At 45.8% G+C, this 17,696-nt stretch overlaps 1 protein-coding gene across 3 annotated transcripts in view; it reads right to left on the bottom strand.

Moving 5' to 3' along the window:
- Positions 1–17,696, bottom strand: part of ACSS2 (acyl-CoA synthetase short chain family member 2) — a 156,908-nt gene that overhangs the window by 74,168 nt on the left and 65,044 nt on the right. For all 3 annotated transcript variants that reach the window (XR_014962136.1, XR_014962135.1, XM_085607321.1), the window contains exons 5-6: positions 16,881–16,953; positions 16,709–16,784 (exon numbers count right to left, since the gene is read on the bottom strand). Coding sequence is in view for 1 of the 3 variants with exons in the window: in XM_085607321.1 (XP_085463447.1) it covers positions 16,709–16,784; positions 16,881–16,953 (149 nt within the window). In the remaining 2 variants the exon portion in view is untranslated. The remainder of the gene's footprint in view (positions 1–16,708; positions 16,785–16,880; positions 16,954–17,696) is intronic.

Genomic DNA, 17,696 nt, shown 5'->3' on the forward strand with positions numbered 1-17,696 from the left:
GCTTATTCCTGGCATTATGGGGATACATGAATCATTGCCTTTACATAAGCTCGAGGTGAGACTTCCCCGGGGAAGAGGCGAATCCAGGGCCACTCCGGCCTTCCGCCCTCCTCCCCTGGGATCTCCTTACTTGTGGGCCGCCTTGAAGTCGTCAGGACCGGAGGAGGGCTCGCTCCTCAAAGAGCTTCTCCTGCCGGCGGTCACCACTCTCTCTCTGGTGACTGGGGGGTAAAGTTGGAATCCGGCCGTGGGGTCGTCCCCGGCCTTAGGGGCTGACAGGAGGTGCACCCGCGGCCGTCTGACGCGACGCGGCCTGTGGGGGCGCGGCCTCCACAGCCAATTGAACAACAGCGGGGGCGGTGTTCCGCAGCCCGCCCCCGGCACATGATCGGGGAGATGCGGGCTTCAAGGCCAAACGCGGCCTTCCTTTATCCTCTGACAGCTCCCTCAGCACTCCGGTCCGCACCGCCAACAACTTCAGTCACAGCGGGCCCCGATCTCCTCAGCGGGCCCCGCAGAGGTATGGCGCTACACTTCTTGGCCCCACAGGGATCAGGCGCTACACTTCTCGGCCCCACTGGGATCAAGCGCTACACTTCTTGGCCCCACAGGGATCAAGCGCTACACTTCTTGGCCCCACAGAAATCAGGCGCTACACTTCTTGGCCCCACAGAAATCAGGCGTGCCGGCTAAGAGGTGGCAGGCCACACGCCAGTGGCGTCAAAGGGTGGGGGAGTCCCAGGCAAAGTCAGGAAAGCCAGTAATAATCAGTCTAATCCCCTGTCCTCTTCAGGAGTCCTGGCTAGATGGGGAGCTCCCGAGCTTAATGTGATACCAGGGTTAGTGGCTGAAGCAGGGTCAGGTCAAGAGGCAGGGGGGTGGTGTCAGCCAAGGGGGAAGAAAAAGCAGGCCCTTAGATCTGTCAGTTTCCCTCTCTAGCGCACCCACCTCCCCCACTCAGGAGCCTTACTCCTAACTACCTCAGGTCACCTTCCAACACAAAATGGCCGACCACCTCACCTCTATTTATAGCCTGGGCCCTGACTGGCCAGAGTGGCCCAGAAAGTTCTGGAACCTCTCATGTGAGTCTGTGGCCCAGGTTCTGAGGTGACAGTTAGGCCACCATTTTGTGTAAGAGCTCTCTCCCTCCCTCCATTTTAGAGAAGCACCTTGCGCCTCACCCTCAATCAGTGAAAATGGGGCGCCCAGGGCCTCTACGTCAACACCAAAAAGAAGCTAGTGGACAGAAAAATCAGAGGGTAAAGGGAAAAAAATGAGGAGGGAACAGCCAAAGGGCTGGCAGGTCTAACAATGCCATTGTGTGTGCCTATATGAAACATGACTTTCAAACACTGCACAGCCATTTACAAGAAACTCAGTACTGTAACAGAAGAGACAATGTCAGCTTATAAACAGTTTTAAAAGTTCATATAGCTTCATCAGGTGCCAATAGATGGCATGGGTTGGCACCATTACGTATATACGGCCAACCTGCATGGTAATACTGGCATATAATGAAAATGGCATCCGTCTTGCCTACAGGCACATCCGGAGAGCTGGGAAAACGCCCATGGCACAGAACTGAAATGCAAACTTATTTATAGCAGTGAGATACCAGGAGTTATATTGTGCAAGCAGTTAGCTGCAGATGAAGACTATTTATGTGCCAACATGCCTCGTCGGTATGAGAACAGAGCGCCGTGCCCAAGTTGAAGGTCTCTCGTCCGGTCAAGCATGCTTTAAAGTGAAAGCAGGAAACCTACAGCCACTGTTATGCATACACCACTGTGGCAGTGAACAACACTTTGCCCCTTGTGATGTGCCATTCTATATGTGAATTTAACAAATTATATACCAGTCACAATTTAAATATATATATTTTTTTCTTCATCACCATCGTCTTTATTGTGTGGTTACTTAAAATCATTGCAAACACGTTTGAGGATAAAAATACACGAAATCCATGCAGAAGCTAATGAGGATAAAAATGAGGCCATAAAATAACCCCCCCCCCCACATAACACTGGAGAAGACTAGAAGCTTGTGGGCTCAAAGCAATGCCTGCAACGCAAATATTGAAAATAGACCTCACAAGGAGTTAAAAGACAAAGAATACAACTGACGGTTAGAGTGCTTGCTAAAATGACATGCACAGGCCAGCCCACCACTTTGTGCATGCCAGCTGCCTAACCTGGGTGCTTTTAAGAGCGTCTATACGTAAACGGGGTATGGATAGCCGTGAACTATGATCTGTATGCTAACATAGCCAAAAGCTAAAAAAACTGTTTGCTAAAGTGCTAAGTGCTAGTGCAGGGCTCGTTGAAAGTACAATAAAGTGCAATGTGCGGTACATATGTGCTCTTCCACGTGCTAAAACTAGGTCATGCAGCCTCATAGATCATGCACCTACTTGGTTTGACGATCTAGAGTGCCACATGATAATCAGTGTGTAAACCTGCATTGGGATAAGGAGCATGGAGCCCTGGTAAGGAACTCCTTCCGCGTGCTAAGGATAGATGGTCAAGCGCTTAGTGAGCATGCAGGCAATAAAGTGCACACTGCCCTAATGTGGGTGCTCTTTCCAAATGATGCAACAGTGTATCAGCGCATTCTAACAATGGTGCTGGGAAATTTGAATTGTCCGTGCCCCTCTGTGGGCAGACGCCGCGCAGGCGCCTTCCAGCCTCAGCAAAGAACCTCCCGGTCCGAGCTAGATCCACTGGGAGGGCTGTTGTGTAGATATATTCCAGCGCCTCTTTGCACATTCTTATCCCATTTTACAAGCAGATAGTATTCAGGTAGAGTCGCCTCTGATGGGGCAATGCGGGACAGCAGCAGCCAAAAGGCGCAGCCGATTCAGAGTGAAGTTGGCACAGCCTGCATTGCCCATGACTGGTGGAAATATTCTCCCAGTGAGATCTATATGCCCATATTTGCAGGGTTAGGAGCCTAGTCAGCAGTATGTTCTTTTGTGGTTTGTCTGCCCAGGTCCACTTTGAGATATGGTTGGCAGGATGTGGCTACATGGGATATGGCAAGACCCTCTGTGCCCACGATGTCTCTGGTTTGTTCTATATCCTGCTCCCTTGATGTGTGCTTGCCTTGCACATTTGTAGTCCTTTTTAGTAGGCCCATTGCAATGAGAAGGTTTGTTGTGCCCTCTAGGGACAGGCTCAATTGGGCTCTGGCACTGCTCAAACACTTTGACCTGCTGCTCTTTTTGTCTCGGAAAATCACATTCACCGCACCTCTCATTGAATCTTGATCTGCTCTCGACACACGATGATGATACTTGATTAGATCTTTTTTGCACTCAATATCTATTTTCACAAGATCAAATTCTAGGCGGATCAACGTATCTGGACAAGCATGCAGGGCCAATTTAACTCTTTTTAGATGAGTGGGCCTACATTGATGGGGAGTTGTTGGTCTGCGGATTGTATTCCGCATGGATCCTCACACTCATGTTGACAATAACCTACACGCCGTGTGCATTATTACTCCATTCCATTACCAGTACCTGCGGATCTAATTTCACAGATACTGAGAGGCCACCCATTGGTTTTCTGAACAGGTTTCTCTTGTGAGCTGTGGTGTGGATTGCCTGGAATCCCGGAATGGAGATGGGAAACGACCATGTTTTCTGCAGGCATAGAATGTCATCAGTGAAGAAATTCCATAGTGTTTTTGTTAGTTACTAGAGAGTTCAGGATTGCCACATTCCAGGTTATAATCCCAATCTTGGCTCTAAGGGCCTTCTCCTTTTTCCGATTGTGCTAGGAGTTTGGCAGCCTCTTTGTTTGAAGAGCTGCTTTTAACCAGATCCAATCAGGCCGTGCCGAGTATGTGCAGGCTGTTGGCTCTGTAGTGCGCAATCTCTCGTCTCATAATCAACAAAGAGGGAGAGAGAAGTTATGATGTATTCAGCTTCCAGGCCATGTACGGTATAATCAAGGGAGAAGGAATCACTTGTCCTGTGTATTACCAGGGTCAGGGTTCCGGATTGTCTTAAAAAACCCTCATTCACGGATTAACCGATTGTGCGGTATATCTTGGTTCTCCCCAGGAATGGTTACGTAAAAAGCATCATCATTGGGTCTTAGTTATGCTCTCCTCCACGTGGAAGAGGACCAACTGGTATTGACAGTGGTGATTAGGGAAAGTGAAAGTAAAGTGCAGGGAAGCTAAAATTGCCTACATCTATCGACCCAGTGTTTATTCTGTCATAGATGGGGTAAAGGTTAAAAATAACGTGGTGGTGCAATGCTAGAAGGGTTACTGTTCTATTGCACCTGTATGTGAGTGGTCAACATGTTTCAGCCCGTCTGTGCCCCATCGGGTCTATGGGCTTTCTTCAGGACCAAGGAACGCACGTTAGATTGAGAATACATGCAGGGGCTAGTAGCACACTCACCCTTCTTCTTAAGTGAACATATTTTATATTGTCATTCTGATCTTCTTGGTAAGTTTTGAGGCGATGGACCAACCTTTGCTCTTTTTCAAAGAGGATGCGTTCTGCGTTCTCATTTCTGGTGTTGAGGGTCTCTATGATAACCCAGCTGATTTTTCATCAATGGAATGTTTTAGGTTGATGTAGTGGGTACTCATTTTGGTCGTTGTTCTATTGCACTTAATATTGCTTCTGTGCTTGCAAATTCTCTGTTTTACTTTCCGGCACGTCATCCCTATATATTTCAGGTTGCATGGGCACATAATCATATAGATTGCGTGGGTCGTATTGCAATTTGTATGGTTTTGCAAGGTCCATTTCAAATTCTGCTTCAGTTGTAGGGTCTTGGTAGCTTTAGTAGGGTTGCAGACTGAGGAAGACCCACATGGATAGTGTCCCGTTATTGGTGTTAGGTTCCAGGTGTTGGTTATTGATTCCATTTGTTGCTTATTAGGCGGGGGTCTAGTGTGGACAAGGATATCACGGATATTTCTAGTTTGTTTATTGGCGAATCACGTTTTTGGCCATTTCAGGTTCCCAGATGTCAGAATACGCCAGTTTCTGTTGACAATTTTCTTTACTGTGTTAGATGCCTTGTTGTATTTTGTGACACACGTGATTGTACCCTCGTCTTGTTCTTTAACGGAGGTGTCAAGTAGATTATCCCCGTGCTGATTTCTGGCTCTCTTCTGGCATCTCTGTATGATGTTATGCGGATAGTTCCTTGCTTGTAGTTTTTGGCTCAGATCTTGTGCTTGTGTCTTGTAGTCCTGTAATTTACTGCAATTGCGTCTGAGCCTTAGAAACTGGCTGTATGGCAAGTTTTCTCTGAGGGAACATGGGTGGAAGCTGATAAAGGAAAGGAGACTGTTCTTAGTCGTAGGTTTATAAAAGGTCTTGGTATTGATCTCGTTCTCAATGTAAATTGTTATGTCTAAGAAATCCAGATTCTGATTGTTCGCATTGTAGGTGAACTTAAGGAATTCATCCTGGTATTCAGCCACCTGTGGAAGTCTGGCAGGCTTTCTGGTGTATAAATCAAAAAGAACCTGAATGAACAGGTAAAAGAGCCTAACCTGAGGGTGTCGGAAAAAACAATAGGATTCCGCTGATCACCCAAAAAAAAGAAAGGGGCAAAACTTTGCCTTTCTTGAGTCCCCTCACTCACCAGGGTTTCCCTTTGGTGACATGCTTCATCATTGGGGTCCTCTCAGTCCTCTACGGGCTGAGGCGTGCTACGACTTGCGATATTACGTAGGAGCACTTAAAACAAGTTTATGTGTAGTGCAAGTGTAGTGAAGTGGAGTGGGATAAAGTGTTTTAAAAATAATCAACTAGTGGGCCAAATATATTTTATTCTTGCTCCTAGCTAATTGGTTAAAAACGGGGTAATATGCTAAAGGCCCTAACTGTAATGGATAGGTGTGCCTAGCATATGGTCAACTACTTTCGAGCTTCCCCAGCTCTTACTCAGGACCACACCGGGACCAGCCCAGTGTGAGAAACCACTCCTAGTAGACCTAAATAAGGTGAAGAAAGTGAGACGCTGCAACTAATAAGCATGCGTTAAAATGAATACATACGTAAGTATACGTCAGGAGATATCTGTTGAGTAAAGAAACACAAATATTAAGGGATCCAAGGCAGTCAATATGCAAAAAATAGAATCAATCAATAGTGGTCACACTATACACCAGTGTAGGGTACACTAAGTTTTCTAATGTGCCGCTATGTGGATGTTCAAAACAGCGTTAATTAAATCTTCCATGCAGGCGCTGTGCTACAAGGTGAGTGAAAAAGTTAAATAAATGTAAATTCTGCTCACAAAACAAACAACAAACATGCGTCTGACATAACACATGACACATACAAGACTAACAAATATGCACAACATTACATACATGTTTAGAAGCAAGCAATAAGCCTCATGGTCAACGGAGGGGGTGTGGAGATCTCGTACACCTAGAGAAAAATATATACGAGTTTGTTAATGGGCTTGGTTGTCTCTAAAAAATGGACTCCGTACCTTGTGGTGAGCCTATCGATTGGGAGGAGGACGGAGTTAAAGTGAGACTCGAGAGGCAAGGTCTCCGTAATATCGGAGAGCGTGCTCGGCTTCCCTCGGGGCTGATAACTTACTTGTACGTGGAAATCCGCACTCTGGAAACACCTACTAGAGCCCAGCCTCTCGGACCGCATACTACTTGGTCACGGGCAGGCTGTCTAATTTCAATGGCATTTCCGCATAGAAAAAGAGAACGGACTTTGCAGTGCAGGTCCTTACTATGGTGGCCATGTTGGAACGGGAGCGGATCAGAGTGTGTGCCCAAATCATCAAGGTCGCCGATGATAAAGAAAGTATTAAGGAAAATTCGTAACATAATGGTGGACATGTATGTAATGTTGTGCATATTTGTTAGTCTTGTATGTGTCATGTGTTATGTCAGACGCATGTTTGTTGTTTGTTTTGTGAGCAGAATTTACATTTATTTAACTTTTTCACTCACCTTGTAGCACAGCGCCTGCATGGAAGATTTAATTAACGCTGTTTTGAACATCCACATAGCGGCACATTAGAAAACTTAGTGTACCCTACACTGGTGTATAGTGTGACCACTATTGATTGATTCTATTTTTTGCATATTGACTGCCTTGGATCCCTTAATATTTGTGTTTCTTTACTCAACAGATATCTCCTGACGTATACTTACGTATGTATTCATTTTAACGCATTCTTATTAGTTGCAGCGTCTCACTTTCTTCACCTTATTTAGGTCTACTAGGAGTGGTTTCTCACACTGGGCTGGTCCCGGTGTGGTCCTGAGGAAGAGCTGGGGAAGCTCGAAACTAGTTGACCATATGCTAGGCACACCTATCCATTACAGTTAGGGCCTTTAGCATATTACCCCGTTTTTAACCAATTAGCTAGGAGCAAGAATAAAATATATTTGGCCCACTAGTTGATTATTTTCAAAACACTTTATCCCACTCCACTTCACTACACTTGCACTACACATACACTTGTTTTAAGTGCTCCTACGTAATATCGCAAGTCGTAGCACGCCTCAGCCCGTAGAGGACTGAGAGGACCCCAATGATGAAGCATGTCACCAAGGGGAAACCCTGGTGAGTGAGGGGACTCAAGAAAGGCAAAGTTTTGCCCCTTTCTTTTTTTTGGGTGATCAGCGGAATCCTATTGTATTTTCCGACACCCTCAGGTTAGGCTCTTTTACCTGTTCATTCAGGTTCTTTTTGATTTATGTACAAGATGGAGGCTGAACCTAACCTTTAGAAACCTCTTTTTCCCCCCTTTTTTTGTTAACTAGGCTTTCTGGTGTGTCATCCCAGATCATTATCACATCATCTATGTAGCGTTTCTAGAAAAATATCTTCGTTTTGTACGGGTTAGTGTCAGTTAAGATGTTTTTGTTCCCGAAATCGCTAACATAGAGTCCTGCAATGCTTGGGGCAAATGTGCTGCCCATAGATGTTCCGTGGGTTAGTAAGAACATGGTGCCATTGTATTCAAAGTAGTTCTCCGTGAGTGCTAGGCGGCAACATTCTAATACAAAGTGTCTGGGGATGTTTTGCTCCCATTGTTCTGCGAACAGAATGTCTTCTATGGTCTGTAGGGTTGCCAGTTGTGGAAGGCTCGTGTAGAGACTCTCAATGTCGAGATCTACAAGATACATCGATCCTTCACAGAAAGGAAATCCTTGCAATTGGTTAAATAGATCCCGTGTGTCTTTGAGGTAAGTGGCGGTTTTTTGGACCAGTGGTCTTAGATAGTGGTCGGCAAATTGTGAAAAAGCTTTAAGAATTGAACCTATTCCGGAGACGATTGGTCGTCCTGGTGGTGGCCTTCTCCTTTTTCCCGATTGCGCTAGGAGTTCGGCAACCTCTTTCTTTGAAGAGGTGCTTTTTAAAAATATTTTTTATTGAATTGAACAATAACAAATCACGTACATGATCAAGAGACATTTGGCACATTTCATCATACATAACAGTCAACCATTTAAGACAGTCATTGCTATCAGGGTGCATTATGCGAGAAGAGCTGCTTTTAACCAGATCCAATCAGGTCGTGCCGAGCATGTGCGGGCTGCTGGCTCTGTAGTGCACAATCTGTCACCTGTGCCCGTTGTCAACTGAAGTGTGATCTTATTTCCCCAAAAATGGGGTATGGTTTACGTTGTGCATTTCAGAACACTACTTGTTTCTATTCAATTGCTTCGGGCAATATGATCTCTGTAGTAGGATGTGGGGGTATTTATCTGTATCAAAATTGTTTATACGTATGCCCCATTTCTTAAATTGCTCCTTTTCCGCCATGATATTCCAGGCATCGACCATGTCTGACGATTCAGTTTCTTTGACTGCTCCAGTGGTAGTGCTTAAGTTTCACTGGCATCAGATGTGCGGATGTGCCGTAGGGAAGTGAGGGTATACTGTTTAGAAGAAGTAAAATCTTGGACTGGTTTAGGATGCTGCATGGCCCTCTCATTATGAATTTGGAAGTGAAAATCAAAGCTAAAGATATGGAAGCCAATTGAGGGTCCTTTCTTACTCCTAGACCATTATGGCATCAGAGGGCAGCCGTTCAAGTTTACGCTTCCATAGGACTGTTGGCGGTGCTGACTTGGATGTTGGGCAGTCAGTGAGGTCTCAGACGGTCTAGTGGTGCAGATCCATTGAGTGTCTGATTGGTCTATTGACCCAACATCCCTCTCTAATGCTGTTTGTTGGGTGCCTGTAGTGTAGCTCTCACGGTGTTGTTCAAGGGATTCTGTTTGTTGGCTTCTAGAACCCTGATGCTACTGGTTTTCCACTAGCCTGTTTAGGCCTGGCTGTGCTGCTGTTTGCTCGGGAGTCATGTGTTGCATGTTAGTCAATTCAACAATGTGTAGGCTAGGTTGTGCAATGAGGGTGTCTTTGATTCTAAAAGTCACAACCTGAGAATAGGTTTTTTTCCTGGGAATTATGTGGTTTGGGTGGCATTGTCTGGGTTGAAATTTCCTTTCTGCGTCTTACATCCAGGTGCAAATTTGGGTTTGTGCAAGCTGTTAGAATTGTATGTGTCATGGCCTCATCACTCATGCTGTGTACTGTGTTATATTAGCATTCCTGTAGCCATTTTTGTTTTGACCTCTATTGCAAATGCGCGTGACCAGTCCCTTCTAACATTGTGCGGGTTACAGTTAGCATCTGAGACGCATTTTCTGCCATGTAACCGCCATGTTGCGCTGTGATCGAAACCCGGCCTCTGTGGCCCTCTCCGCTTGCCTCAGCAGAAAGCTGCTGTCCAGTTATTTCCTCTCATCGTATTCAAGTTTGAAACCCAGATGTACTAATGAATAGCTTATTCTGCTTTTGCATGCCTATCCCTGATCATAGTTATGCTACCACACTAGAGAGAGCTGAGACCGAGCAAGATGACCTTGGGAGTCTGATAATGTGTACCCATTCTGCAGGTGGTAGCTCATCATTCTGTGCCTTCTTTGTTCAGCCTTTACCCAAGCTGTATTTTTCCACCAGAGGCGGCACTTGGGAGATGTTGGAAAGCTTATTCTGTGTTACCAAGTGTTCTGAAGTCAGTCCCTCAACAGCTATCCCATGAGGCTGGTCAGACTGGACTCCACTGCAGTGTTCCTACTAATAAAAGTGTTAGATTGTATTCTCCACTGTTGTCCTGAATCTTCATTTCTGGGAAGGCCGAGAGGTGGTCGCGAGTGACCCGGATGGCCCATTTCGGGTCACTTCCTTCAAAGCTGAGGTTGATTCACTTTCTCCCATGCATGTGGATTTTTGGCTGGTGATGGGTGTTTGGGTGTTCATTTGTTTAATTCATAAATTGGGTAATTTACCAAGCCCTCCCGGCTATTATCGATCCCGTGTGTCTTTGAGGTAAGTGGCGGTTTTTTGGACCAGTGGTCTTAGATAGTGGTCGGCAAATTGTGAAAAAGCTTTAAGAATTGAACCTATTCCGGAGACGATTGGTCGTCCTGGTGGTGGCCTTCTCCTTTTTCCCGATTGCGCTAGGAGTTCGGCAACCTCTTTCTTTGAAGAGCTGCTTTTTAAAAATATTTTTTATTGAATTGAACAATAACAAATCACGTACATGATCAAGAGACATTTGGCACATTTCATCATACATAACAGTCAACCGTTCGCAATGGTGCTTGGTCCTGGTGGTTGACTCAATGATGTTTTTGTGCAGTGTGAAACAGCTTGTTTTTCCTTTGGTGGTTTTCAATGATTTCCGTTGTTTTTTCTTTTGGTGTCAAGTAAGCTGTGCCAGATCATTTGTGATCACTGCTATGGACTCTCTTGTCTGTTTACTTGTTGACGGCACATCTTCTAGGCACACAACAGGACTAGTATAATTTCTGCGGATGATGCTTTACCTTCTGGGGGTGGGAGCCCCCTGGGTTATCATGCTCATTTGTGCTACGGGACCTGATGTTCCACCAGAGTCGGGAGATGCACTGTTCTCTGTTGTCCCAGGTTTGATTCGGGTGGGGGGTTTTCCCGCTTAGTGTGTTGCTCATCTGAGTGTCTTTGCAATAATTTATTGGTGTTGTAAGTAGTTCCAGCAATGTAGTTAACCTTTCAATTATGTTGCTTGCATTGTTTACTGCGGGTCCTTACCAGCATGTTTAGTTAGCCAAAGGTCTACCTTGGAATTAAGCATGTCCAGCTTCTTTCCGATGGTCAGCACACTTTGTGCCAACATGTGCGTTAGCTCCACTTGAATTTCTAGTTTGTGGAATTGTCATGTGAGCGCCTTACGCACAGCAAGTAGGGATGAGTTTATAGTGTTTATGATCAGATTGGGACCCTCACCGCTGCTGAAGGTAGAGTTTGGAGAATGGTCCCCTGGATGCTTCAATCTCGATACCTCCCGAAGTTCTGACTCAGCATGAGTAGAATTTAGTACCATGTCAATTAAGGATGAAGCGCTGGTTTGTTTCCATAGCGCCTTCCTTGGTTTGTCCAGGGGGGTAGGGCAGTTCTGGTAGGGCCTTGCATTTTCTGGGTCAGAAGGTGCACCAAGTTGATGGTTACTTGGCAGATGGACCAATGCCTCTATTGAGATATCCCGCCCTTCTTGTGTTATTGCCGGATGTACTATGCTCGAAACTTAGCACTGTGAGTTGGGCTCACTATTAGGTTCCGTTGGACATTTTCCCTGTAAGAACCATACCTCCTCTTCTTTTGTAGTTTTTTAGGTGGGTCTCCTGTATTCATAGTTGATGAGATCTCTATTACCTCTATCGCTCTCTCAATCATGCTTTGAGTGCATGAGATTTTTGTGAGCTCTCTTTTTTCCACTGCGCTCTCTGCCAACGCAGTCTCTGCAAACTTCACCATCTCTGTGATCATTGATTCTTCCAGACTGGGGCTGGGACTGGTTACGCTGTCAGTGATTTGAGGAGGTGGCTCAAGCTTCTTCAACCCTTCCAGGCCTTCCAGCATTAGCTGCCCTGTTGATTGCCCCATAAGTCTCCCATGTCAGCTGTGCCGGCCCTCGTCCTTGTGTAATACTCCTCCGACTGCCATGATTTCTAATGCTGCTGGGCTTGCTGTGGGTCTTGTCGCTGAGCTCAGGTCAACTTTTCTCTGCACCCTTCTTAGATCTGTGGAGCGTCTATGAACTTCAAAAACTCTGTATGAGAATTTCCAATTTTTGAAAAAGACAGTGCACTAGTGTTGTATCTTGCGTGTCCGGGTTAGAGGTCTTGTTTGTGCAGTCAGGGGAGCTGGTGGCTGTGCAGTTGTTTATGTGGTTTTATCTTGCATGAACCCCCTCACACAATGTTGTTTGATTTGATTGCTTGCTTTCTTTGTCTTGTGCTGTCTACCTTTATCCTACTTTAGCTCTACTTTTGCTGCCTTACAGTTGCTTGCTATGCTTTGGGAGTCTTTTTTGCAGTAGCGGCTTCTACCTAAAAGTTATTATCATTTTATTTTTTTCTGCTGTGGCAGCTTTGTGGGTGGGGCGGGACTGATCTGATGAAAGAGGAGCAGGGGGAGGAGTGGTGGCACACTTTTCAGTGCACATGACGGTTTGGCCGGCCGTCTCTGGCCAGTCAAACAGTCATGCGCACTTTGCATGTTCTCACAGCCTGGGTCGACAACATGCCCAGGTTCCCACTGCCTGTCTGAGCGCCGAACCACAGCGCTCAGACCAATCACAACCCTGCATTACAGCGTTGTGATTGGCTTAGAGGAACCTGGGTGCTTCCTGTTCCGGCCCGACGCAGAGGAAAACCGGAGAGATGCAGCGATAAGGTAGGTTTTTTTCCTTTCATTTTTTACAACCCCTTACGTCTGCCCCTACCCCCTCACCTCCGCCCCGCCACACCCAATCCGTGCCGGCCCCCACTTCTCTATAGATGCTTTGTATATGCTTTGTGGGCACCATGCCTTGCCATGGAGATTAGTGCGCACTCGACAGACTCGTAGCGCTTGGGATTACTCCCAGAAAATGTTCAGTACAGGAGTCTTGACTCGCTCGCTGGCTGGCTGGCTCGCAGAATACAATCTGGGCTTGTGGGGCTCCTCTTTTCAAGGCTCTGTTTTCAAATGTGCTACCCAGTTCTTAATTTGGCGGTCGCCTGGCGTGGCTTGTCTGCTTGGTTGTGGCCTTAAACCACCTTTAGCGGTGAATGCCAGGAAGGTGGTGAAAGGTAGCTGTGAAGGAGTTTATTTATGGCCAGAAGTCAGCTGAAGCAGAAAGCTAGGGCCACACAGTTTGCCAGTCTTGTTGCGCTTGTTGAATTAAGTTGATACATTTATTACATTTGTTACATTTGACTAGGGCGCCTGCTTGGCAGGGAGTCCCGGAGCAGTGTGTGTGTGGGTGTGCGCCAGCCCCTTGGCGTGGTGCATGCCGCACCAGCCTTTTGCCAGCTGCTTCCGCACCATCGTCAGGGGAACAGCGGCCTAGTGCCTGCGCACTCCAAACCACACTGCTCCTGCCTCGTGCACCTCACATTCACTGGTCAGCCTCTTGTTGCTCTGCTCACTTTGCTTACTCTGCTGCTGCCAGCCAGCCAGGACGCAGGAGAAACTGCGGCGGCTCCCGCAGGCAAGAATAAGGGAGAAGATATAGAAGTACTGGTAAGCAACCCCCCCCCCCCCCCAAGGAGTCCCGCTTCTTCTGCTGCAAGTGCCGACTCTGCAAGCAGCGGAGCCAGGCGGCGTCCACGTGACCCCAGGCTCTACTCCGCCTCTGTCCGCCTGTTCGTCGGTTCCTCGCTCGATCGTGTGCCACGCCCAACTAAAACAACGTGCAAAATCAAGACTCCGAAAGAACACGACTTTAGAGGAATCGTGTTGGCTTAACTAACACATTATATTGTCAGATTTATTAAACGACCTGGTGAAGTTAAATATATATAAGTTATAGGAAATTCTACAACACTTTAGACTAGTGATATTTAAGGAAAATATCTATGTTTGGAAAACATATGTGACCAATAGATTAGACAGGGTTATAATAACAAACTTGGGCGTTTGCTTCTCAGTGGACACACCATGGAGCAGGGACCAACAGAAGGATGGAGGGCAGGAGCCAGCAGCAGTCACAGGCCAGCAGCATCTTTCAAAGGCAATTATAATCTCTTCGAGATAGTAAACATTTGAAAAAATCTCATTCCAATGAGGCAGCCCTAAAATACTAATAGTAACTAACAGTAACTTCTAAAGACTTAATTTAAATAATTTGCTGTACAAAGTCCACATAATCGTGCACTGGAGTGAAACATGTCAGCATGAAATATTTCATAAAAGTTCAAGTGTTGTGCGTAACAATTAAATATATTAACATTATAGTGCTATTATAGCCTTTTTGCCCTTGCCCAATTTCTCATGGTTTACCTCATCTCTCTCTTTTATCACAAAATCTGGTTACACCTATTTTGGAGCAGATCAGATATTCAGATGTAACAGAGTGAGACCATTTATCCTTGTGAGTCCCTCTTAGTATTTTGTTACAATCGAGGCTAGCTAGCCTGGCTTGGCAGTTCTGGCTGGACTGTTCCCATGTGGCACAGCATCAAGACCGATTTGCATATGGCTGGGTCTGAACTGGGGTGGTGAAGTGAGCTAAAGAACGATGATGGATTCAACACAGATCTGTGACTGAGGGTGAGTGTCTGAAAAGTTTCGGTGCTCCGTCCATCATCTCCTTGTGTTTGATTAGCTACATCACTGCACCAAAGAAAGCAATTTGGAAACTACAAAGAACAAAAAATAACAAAGTACTATGCAGTGTATTCAAATGCTTTAATGGTGATTATCTTTTCTACCTCTGGAAACTGATCCCTCACTACACACTAGGTCACAATATTAGATATAGTAACACCAGCCAGATTGACCTTCCCAAATACAGAAGAAAGAAGCATGGTAGAAAAACACAAATGAGCACAAAATGTAGAACTACAGCTGGATAGCTCCGCCTGTACTTTACTACTTTTTTCCATTCACATCAACTTTCACAGAAGTACGCCTGGAAAGCTGCACCAGCTTTCCATGTGTTCTCTCTGGAAGTTCGTTGACTTTTCATTCAGGCTCTTCATTGCACTGCATGGAGATCCCCACAGTGCAGAACTTCACTGAGGGGGAACAAGATCTCCTTTGCACATGCACATTTATTTCTCCACGGGGAGAAATTGTGGCACATATTTTTCCCCATGGAGAAAGACCCAATGTGCCCCCTAACCCCTTCTTTGGCAACTCTGTGGGTGATCCATTCCCCTTCTCACACTGGTATGGCAGTTACGCTAGCTCTTGGCTAGAGTAAGTTTATAACCCTATCTAAAGTGGAAAGAGGATGGATTGGTTTTTGTGGGCGTTCTCAAGAGTCCAAGGCACGCTACGCCTTGGAATCCCAATTTCCCACCCCGTGAGCAATTATACATCTGCCAAGACCTCGGCAACTGTGAAACTGTATTTAACTCTGCCAGGAACCCCCTTTATGAATCCCTGATAAGTGTACAAAGGTGACATTTGGTTATGAACATACGTTTACAATCAAGTTCAGCATTTAATGTCATAGAACTTTTCGGACCCAATACTGTAAGCTCTGCACTGTATACCATCCTCTAAAGAAAGACTGAAAAAGACTCCACAGGCCATAAACCAATTCATTCAAACTAAAATGGTGACTACCAGCACTGAGTAAGCAGTGAAAACCTAAACAGGGATCACTGGTGTTCAGTCAAAGATCAGCCTTCAAAACTCTTCCGGTTTCTTCATCAATCAAGCGTTTTGTCAACCAGGTTCTAAATCCAAGTTTGAGGTGACTGAGCCTGCTCCAAGCAATTATTAACAAACTACAAATCTAGGAGCAAGACCTGTACACACCAGAGAGTCTTTAAATTAGAAAGCCAGTCTATGGGCTAGAACAGAGCTGTGGCAGTTAGGAAGAAACTAAAATGGGTCCTCTTAAGAGAGACCTTCCAAACACTACGCATATCCCGACAGCTCATTAACTGACAAACAAATGCTGTCCTAACTAATCGTAGGGAAGGTATGTGATGTGTACCTGTCAACTAGGCCTGGGCGGAGTCCGCTGAGTTCTGCTACACAGGCAGGACTCCACGAAGTGACCACAAAACTCTGCCACGCTACGATGATTTCCGCAAGCATCGGAGTGCGTTAGGTTGTGCCGTTTGCGCTGATTTTCAGTGCCAGATGTTTGTCCCGCGCTGGAAACTCAGCGCAGACGGCACTATGCGCGGCGCAAGAGGGCATTGCTTCTTTCTGCCACTCGAGTAGATGTTGTACTCGAGCGGTAGCTATCTCAAAGCAAATGGAAGGTTTCTCAAAGCGAGCGGTAGCGCCATCCGCGACCGCCCGCATTGAAAAATATGGCCAGGAGATGGTCTGGAGTAAGGTTTTGCCCACTCGCCAACTTGAAGCTGGCGAGCACGATTGAGGAAAAAACTCGGAGCACGGAGTGGGAAAAACTCTGCTAACTCTGTGAGCGGAGCATAATTTCACGCCCAGGCCTACTGTCAATGTTTGTATTGGCTGTACAGTCATTCTGCTCCATTTTCCGTTTATGTTGCAGGGAACCAAAGCAAAAGAAAAACGAATCTAGCTTCTACTGTTGAGCATCAGACACAAACCACAAATAGTATTCTCAGTGACACACACCTAGGAGTCAGAAAGCAACATTGCAAGTTTGCAATGTGTACAAACATCCACAAACGTGAAAAATCTGACAGACCGTAAATAGGAAGGCCATACTTCTCTTTTGCCTTTGCCATTGCTTCATCTGCAATCTCTTTCAAATTGATAACCTTCTCTCCTCTGAACGCTCCATCTAGGCAAGAGAACAAGAGAGAATAAGCAGAAATACACCTTTGTATGGGATACATAATACTGCGTTTTAAAAACCCTACAGACAGACAGTCAGTACCTGCTGTAATCAGGACAGCACATTGGGAGTCCAAGATGCGCTCACAGAGGGATTCCGATGAAAAACCTGCAAACTGAAAGACAATGCCAAATGAATGGGATCAGCGAGGTTACTGTCGTCATCAATCACAGGCTGGGTTTCGACACTTTCAAATGACGTCAGCCGTGCACTATATATTGCATTAAGGACAAAGGGGCTTGTATAGCGTTTGGTGGATGCGGTCTCTTCGGCACTCAAACAGGCAAACAGCAACCCCGAAATTAGCAAGTTATATCTACTTGAGAAGAGCAAGTAGAGAATATGCAACTAAATATGAGGACTAATAACTAAATACACCTGAGACACTATAATACTTTAAAAGCAGTGGCACGTGCCAAAGGCTATTTGGCAAACACTGTATTAACAATTGTAAACCATTAGATGCTAGGAAATGAATACAAACAGCAGCTTGGAGACTGGTTTGAAATGTTATGACCAAGAAACCATTGTGACCTATTTTTTCATTTTTGTGGAAGACACAAATTTGATTATTCAAATTGTCAGGACATAATAGAGTTCATCCATTTCCCCCTCCTGTTGGTATGGCTAGAATATGAACACTTTATTTTTCGGCTGTGGGTTTCAAGAACACGCATGAGACTGGTCCTTCAAGGCCAAAGCTCCTGGTAACAGATGGCAAGTCTACAGGAATGGGAACCGAAGTCAATATATTTCTGAGCTAAGCCTCTCCTCCAAGGCAGGTGATGATGCATGGTCCCACATGCACCCTTGGGCTCTGATGGGGGACACTGTGCTACCACACAGCACTGCTCAATG

The sequence above is a fragment of the Triturus cristatus genome, chromosome 5_2, assembly GCF_964204655.1.
Source record: "Triturus cristatus chromosome 5_2, aTriCri1.1, whole genome shotgun sequence".
Classification (NCBI taxonomy): Eukaryota; Metazoa; Chordata; class Amphibia; order Caudata; family Salamandridae; genus Triturus; species Triturus cristatus.